At 40.1% G+C, this 7882-nt stretch overlaps 1 protein-coding gene across 1 annotated transcript; it reads left to right on the forward strand.

Moving 5' to 3' along the window:
* Nucleotides 1-361: 361 nt before the first annotated feature.
* Nucleotides 362-1328, forward strand: LOC116633649 (olfactory receptor 5K1-like). The gene is given in 2 exon segments (XM_032406231.1): nucleotides 362-747; nucleotides 749-1328. Coding segments are annotated over 2 exon segments (966 nt in total).
* Nucleotides 1329-7882: the final 6554 nt, after the last annotated feature.

Raw genomic sequence — 7882 nt, forward strand, 5'->3', positions numbered from 1 at the left:
AACACTGATGCTAATTGCTGACACTTGAATTATGAATCAGCTTTACCTAACCATATAGAGAAGTTTTTTTGCACTGAATATTCCTCTTAAGACCTCAAAAGCCATCCCTGTGCATATAATCTGATATTTTTCTTGAAAATATACTGGAAGAATGTTAAAAGAGTAGCTGCACATGTACTAGCTTCAGGAGATTGATACTACCACAGAACTGGGCATGGGCCATGTCCCACACAACCTAGGAAAAGCCTTATACAATATGCTCCTCGTCCTTCTGAACCAGTTAGCTTAGCAGTCAAATTGGGCATATTATAAATTAGTACCTCATTTCTCCATAATTTTTTTCTCAACAGAGAAGTCAGGAATGGCTGAAGAAAATCATACCATGAAAAGTGAGTTTTTCCTCACAGGATTTACAGATCACCCAGAGTTGAAGAGCCTTCTGTTTGTGGTGTTCTTCACCATGTATCTGATTACCATGGTGGGGAATCTTGGCCTGGTGATACTGATTTCAAAAGAGCATCATCTTCACACACCAGTGTACATCTTTCTGGGCAACTTGGCTATTGTGGATTCTTGCTGTGCCTGTGCCATCACTCCTAAGATGTTAGGGAACTTCTTTCCTGAGAACAGAATGGTTTCCCTCTATGAATGTATGGCACAGTTCTATGTCCTTTGCACTGTTGAAACTGCAGACTGCTTTCTCCGGGCGGCAATGGCCCATGATCGCTATGTGGCCATATGCAGCCCTGCGGTACCACACCATGCTGTCAAAGAAACTCTGCATTCAGATGACTGCAGGGGCCTACCTAGCTGGAAACCTGCATTCCATGATTCACGTAGGGCTTCTCTTTAGGTTAGCTTTCTGTGGATCTAATCACATTAACCACTTTTATTGTGATATTCTTCCTTTATACAGACTCTCCTGTGTTGACCCTTATGTCAATGAACTGGTACTATTTATCTTTTCAGGTTCAATTCAAGTCTTCACCATAGGCGGTGTCTTAATATCTTACTTCCACATTCTCTTTACTATTTTCAAAATGAAATCTAAAGAAGGAAGGGTCAAAGCCTTTTCTACCTGTGCATCCCACTTTTTATCTGTTTCATTATTCTATGGATCTCTTTTTTTCACGTACATTCGACCAAATTTGCTTGAAGAAGGCGATAGAGATATACCAGCTGCTGTTTTGTTTACAATAGTAGTTCCCTTACTAAATCCTTTTATTTATAGCTTGAGAAATAAGGAAGTAATAACTGTCTTAAGAAAAATTCTGAAGAAAAAAAGATTTCATGAAATTTGGAGACAAATGACATCTCCTGTGACATAGTGATTTAAAAGTGGAAAATACTTCCAAGTGAAATTACACGGAGAAAATACACAAATTACATGTAAAATATTGAAATATATCATAATGAAATCAATTGAGGAAGAAATATATATGGGAGAAAATATATAGGAAAGAGAAAACTGTGATAAATCTTAATTCAAAATAACAAAAATCAAAACCAAACTTGTAATTCATTCAAGAAACAGCTTAGTGTGTTGTCACGCTCATGGACTATGTCTGCATCGGGACTGGGATTATCAGCCCCCAAAAGGAAAACAGCAAAACTATCAGTTGCACATATAAAGGAGAATTCTAGATTTAACATTTACAGCCAGTCCACGTTAATAGCTTGGAGCATGAGTACTCCAGTTAGGCTAAAAGACTTTAAGGGCATGTGAACCTTCAACCAATGAAATCACTCACAACCATGAGAGACAAAGTTGAAGCAAGTAAATTTTGAGGAAGCAGTTTTAATAGCATTGTGGGGGACACTATAGTTAGGATAGAGGTAGTAAGAAAATGAAGGTGTCAAATAAAAGTGAGTATTATATTTCCAAGTTAAAGTTCCAATGGAGTTGAATAATTAGGCACAGAATGTCAACTTCAAGAGTAGTTATCTTCAGAAAGAGTTATTTACTCCCATATGTACACTCATAAAGATGCCATAACACAAAGTTCCAGGCAAGTAGTCAAACTTCATGTAAGATTTGAAGAGCCTCCATTGTCAGTGAGTTACATTCAACTTCTCTATTCTCCTTCTTGAGAAGTGAGGAAAGGATTCAACAATGAGGACAATACTATATTATATATAGACATGAAGGTATGATTGTAGAATTGTGGGTAGGGCTTATCTACAATAATTCCTTATTTTTTTTTTCTTTTCACCATTGCAAAACCTGAAGTTGTGGAATGTAAGTAGAATTAAATGATTTTATTTATTTTTTAGAATTAAATGATTTTAATGCAACAAAATGAAAGAATTACTTTTCATTTATTTATTCAACATAGATTTATTGAGACCTTGCTATGTGGAAGCACTACTCTAGGTTCTGGGATATATCAGTTACCACAATACCAGCTTTTCCATCTTCTTAATTAATAGAACATTGTCATGATTTTAATGACTAACTTCTGGATCAAGGAGAACCCATATGAAAAAGAAAAATTCCCCCTTCTACCTCTTCTCTTAATGCTCTGAGGTCACATCTAAATTCCCAAAAGGCAATTGTCGGGTTACAGCTCTGGTCCAGGCTAGCCAGCCACAGAAGCGGACTTCACATGGAAAATCAACAGGTTGAGTCTATTTAGAAAAAGTTGTGGGAACATAGATGCAGTATTTCCAATCCCCTAAGTCATGAATACAAACTTATAATCACTTTGTTTCCATTTGTAACCTCCAAAAAATCTAATCTAGCTAATTCCATATAATTAGACATTTCAAGATTTGAAATTGATACATTTCAAGATTTTCTTGGTTGTTTCTAATTTATTTTATTTTTTTAAGATTTTATTTATTTATTTATTTTAGAGACGGAACACACAAGTCGGGGGAGGAGCAGAGGGGGAGGGGAAAAGAATCTCAAGCAGACTCCACACTGAGTTTGGAGCCCAATTCAGGGCTCCATCTCAGGAGCCTGAGATCACAACCTGAGCCCAAACCAAGAGTCAGAGGCTAAACCGACTGAGCCACCCAGGTGCCCCTTGTTGTTTCTAATTTAAACCTCATCAATTTAGTATTTGCCCAACCCTACCACCATTCTTCCTTGAATGCATCTAAATGTATAGGTACTTGTCTGATATGGCATTAAAATGGTGTCATGTTGGGGTGCCTGGGTGGCTCAGTCAGTTAAGCATTTGCCTTCAGATCAGGTCATGATCTCAGGGTCCTAGGATGGAGTAAGGTGTTGGGCTCCCTGCTCAGCGGGGAGCCTGCTTCCCCCTCTCCCTCTCCCTCCCCGCAGCTCATGCTCACTCTCACTCTCTGTCAAATAAATAAATAAAATCTTAAAAAAAAAACCCAAAATGGTGTCATGTTACAGATTGAGCTCTGTCCCTGTTATATCCCTTTGAGATGTTTGATCCTCTTTGACTTTCTGGTTATCTCTTGGTGCCACTATCAGTTTTGATTTCTATGTTTATATCCAGTCCCCAGGCTAGACATGGAAGCATGATTTCACCTAAAACATTTACTTTTTAATTTCACAAGGCTTCTGTCAAGTCTGCTATCTTGGTCTCTCTTGCTCTCTCCCTCTGCTAATTTCTGAGTAAATTCTCTTGACCTCTCCGTCTAGGATATTTAAGAGGATGGAAAAACTGGTATTTGGGTAATTGATATACCCCAGCACCTAGCTGAAGGAAAGGTCTACAAAAAGGCTGAAGGGCATCATTTTTACACTTCTGATGACATGCAGTATGGGTTCAATGCGTGAAAGTTATCATGGGTCCCTCTGGAAGGTTCCTCTTGCCATATTTCTCCAAACTTCAATGGCCGTTCGATTGTCTCCTCATCTCATTCCCAGAACACCCCCCTGGAAATGTAAGTCACAGAACACCATCTCAGCAAATACCAATTATTTCCCTCTGACTTTCCTTTTATCCCCCAGCTAGGTGATACCTAGCTCTTACCTTATCATACATGCTGCCCAAATCTAATTTTATGAAGTATATTCAGACTTTGGAACAATCCTTAAAAGCGAGGCTTTCTCAATCTATTCTTCCTGTCTGGATTTTCAAGGTTATGCTTATGGAAAAAAGCAAGTGAGATTGACATTGCTGTGGTCTAATCTTTCTCAAAGTAATAAATCTGGGCTGTACAAGCTATTGTCTGAAATGTCAGAAATGATCACTGGGCAGAATAGAATCACAGACTGTTTTCACCTAAGTACTGCTGGATATAGGAGGAAAAGTCTCATAAAATTAATCCTTTTAAAATCTTGACCAAGGGAGCAAGATGGAGGAGGAGTAGGAGACCTGGATTTCGTCTCCTCTCAGGAATTCAGCTGGATAGGGATCAAACCATTCTGAACACCTACAAACTCAACAGGAGATCAAAGAAAAGAATAGCAACAACTCTCTGACCACTTTCTGGAAGGTAGGACGTGCGGAGAAGTGAATCCGAGGCGATATTCGGGAGGATAGACGGCGGGGGAGGGGCCTCCATCGGCCGCACCGCCGGCAAGTGATAGAGCCGTGGAGCACAAAATCGAACTTTTAGAAGTCGGCTCTGCTGAGGGACGTCACTCTGGTGGCTAAGCGGGGGGTGGAACCCTCGCGGGACAGTGTGGTCTCAGGACCCTCGGGGTCACAGAAAGACCGGGGGTGCCTGAGTGCGGCAGAGCTCCCAGGTATCGGAGCGGGGAAGCCGGCTGCAGAGACGGAGCCCAGGCGTGGGCTCTCAGCTCGGGGTTGCCATAAACCGTGATCCGCGGCACAGTCGGCCCACTGCTCCTCCAGCAGGGACCCAACAAGCGGCAGATCCGGGGAGACTCACCTTCCCCCGGGAGAAGCGGTGCAGGAGCGCACTGAAGGGATCTGCTGGATTTGGAGACTCCACCCGGGGTCGGGGGCCAGAGATAGAAACGCGTGGTCACAGACCGGGTGAGCACGGAGTGCGGCCGGAGACCAGGGAGACGGGAGTGACTGACTGCTTTCCTCTGGGGGCGCACTGAGGAGCGGGGCCCCGAGTTCTCGGCTCCTACGGGGCGGAGATTGGGAGGCCGCCATTTTCACTCTCCGCCTCCAAAGCTGTACGGAAAGCTTGCAGGGAACAAAAGCTCCCGAGAGCAAACCCGAGCAGATTACTTAGCCCGGACCGGCAAGGACGGGGCAATTCTGCCTCCGGCAAAGACATTTGGGAACCACGGCAACAGGCCCCTCCCGCAGAAGATCAGCGAGAACAGCCAGCCAAGACCAAGTTTACCGATCAGTGAGAACGGCAGAACTCCAGCGCTAGGGGAATACTGCACATAGAATTCATGGCTTTTTTACCATGATTCTTTAGTCTTTCAAAGTAAATTATTTTTTTAACTGTCTTTTTTTTTTTTTTGAATTTTTCTTTTTCCCTTTTTCAACCAACATCTTATCAATCCCTTTTTTAAAAAAACATTTTTATTTTTCATTTTTAGAGTCATATTCTATCCCTTCATAGTAGTTACCCGTATTTTTGACATATATATATAAGTTGTTCTCTCTTTAAAATTTTGAGATAGTTTCTTCTAACAGATCAAAATATACTCTAAATCTGTAGTGTACGGTTTTTTTCTACTCCCCTGCCTGATCACATTCTCTCCCTTTTTTCTTTTTTTTTTTTTAAATCCTCTTCTTTCTTTTTTCAAACAACTTATCAATTCCTTTTATAAAATTTTTTATAATTTCCATCTTTACAGTCATATTCCATCCCTTCATCATATCAACCCTTATTTTTGTACATATATAAGTTTTTCTTTCTTTAAAATTTTGGGAGGCACTTTCTTTTAACAGACCAAAATACACCCAAAATCTAGTGTGTGGCACTGATCTATAAACCAGCCTGATCATATTTGATCACATTCTGTTTTTGTTTTGTTTTGTTTTGTTCTGTTTTTGTTTGTTTTTATCTTTATCTTTATCTTTATCTTTTTTCTTTTTTTCTTTCTTTTTCTTTTTTCTCTCTTTCCCTTTCTTTTCCCACTGCTTCAGGTCTTTTCTGATTTGTTTACAGTATATTTTCTGGGGACATTGTTACCCTGCTAGCATTTTGTTCTCTCATTAATCTATTCTCCTCTGCACAAAATGACAAGACGGAAAAAATCACCTCAACAAAAAGAACAAGAGGTAGTACCGACTGCCAGGGACCTACTCAATACAGACATTAGTACGATGTCAGATCTAGAGTTCAGAATCATCACTTTAAAGATACTAGCTGGGCTTGAAAAAAGCATGGAAGTTATTAGAGAAACCCTTTCTGGAGAAGTAAAAGAACTAAAATCTAACCAAGTAGAAATCAAAAAGGCTATTAATGAGGTGCAATCAAATATGGGGGCGCTAACTACTAGGATAAATGAGGCAGAAGAAAGAATCAGTGAGATAGAAGACCAAATGATGGAAAATAAAGAAGCTGAGAAAAAGAGAGATAAACAACTACTGGATCACGAGGGCAGAATTTGAGAGATAAACGATACCATAAGACGAAACAACATTCGAATAATTGGGATCCCAGAAGAAGAAGAAAGAGAGAGAGGGGCAGAAGGTATAATGGAGCAAATTATAGCAGAGAACTTCCCTAATTTGGGGAAGGAAACAGGCATCAAAATCCAGGAAGCACAGAGAACCCCTCTCAAAATCAATAAAAATAGGTCAACACCCCGACATCTAATAGTAAAACTTACGAGTCTCAGAGACAAAGAGAAAATCCTGAAAGCAGCTCGGGAGAAGAGATATGTAACCTACAATGGTAGAAACATTAGATTGGCAACAGACTTATCCACAGAGACCTGGCAGGCCAGAAAGGACTGGCAGGACATATTCAGAGCTCTAAATGAGAAAAATATGCAGCCAAGAATACTATATCCAGCTAGGCTGTCATTGAAAATTGAAGGAGAGATAAAAAGCTTCCAGGACAAACAAAAACTAAAGGAATTTGCAAACACGAAACCAGCCCTACAGGAAATATTGAAAGGGGTCCTCTAAGCAAAGAGAGAGCCTAAAAGCAACATAGACCAGAAAGGAACACAAACAATATACAGTAACAGTCACTTTACAGGCAATACAATGGCACTAAATTCCTATCTTTCAATAGTTACCCTGAATGTAAATGGGCTAAATGCCCCAATCAAAAGACACAGGCTATCAGATTGGATTAAAAAACAAGACCCATCGATATGCTGTCTGCAAGAGACTCATTTTAGAACCAAAGACACCTCCAGATTGAAAGTGAGGGGGTGGAAAACCATTTACCATGCTAATGGACATCAAAAGAAAGCTGGGGTGGCAATCCTTATATCAGACAAATTAGATTTTAAACCAAAGACTGTAATAAGAGATGAGGAAGGACACTATATCCTACTTAAAGGGTCTATCCAACAAGAAGATCTAACAATTGTAAATATCTATGCCCCTAACATGGGAGCAGCCAATTATATAAGGCAATTAATAACAAAAGCAAAGAAACACATCGACAACAATACAATAATAGTGGGGGACTTAAACACCCCCCTTACTGAAATGGACAGATCGTCTAAGCAAAAGATCAACAAGGAAATAAAGACTTTAAATGACACACTGGACCAAATGGACTTCACAGACATATTCAGAACATTCCATCCCAAAGCAACGGAATACACATTCTTCTCTAGTGCCCATGGAACATTCTCCAGAATAGATCACATCCTAGGTCATAAATCAGGTCTCAACCGGTACCAAAAGATTGGGATCATTCCCTGCATATTTTCAGACCACAATGCTTTGAAACTAGAACTCAATCACAAGAGGAAAGTCGGAAAGAACTCAAATACATGGAGGCTAAAGAGCATCCTACTGAAGAATGAATGGGTCAACCAGGAAATTAAAGAAGAATT

The sequence above is a fragment of the Phoca vitulina genome, unplaced genomic scaffold, assembly GCF_004348235.1.
Source record: "Phoca vitulina isolate PV1807 unplaced genomic scaffold, GSC_HSeal_1.0 scaffold8, whole genome shotgun sequence".
In the NCBI taxonomy this organism is placed as follows: Eukaryota; Metazoa; Chordata; class Mammalia; order Carnivora; family Phocidae; genus Phoca; species Phoca vitulina.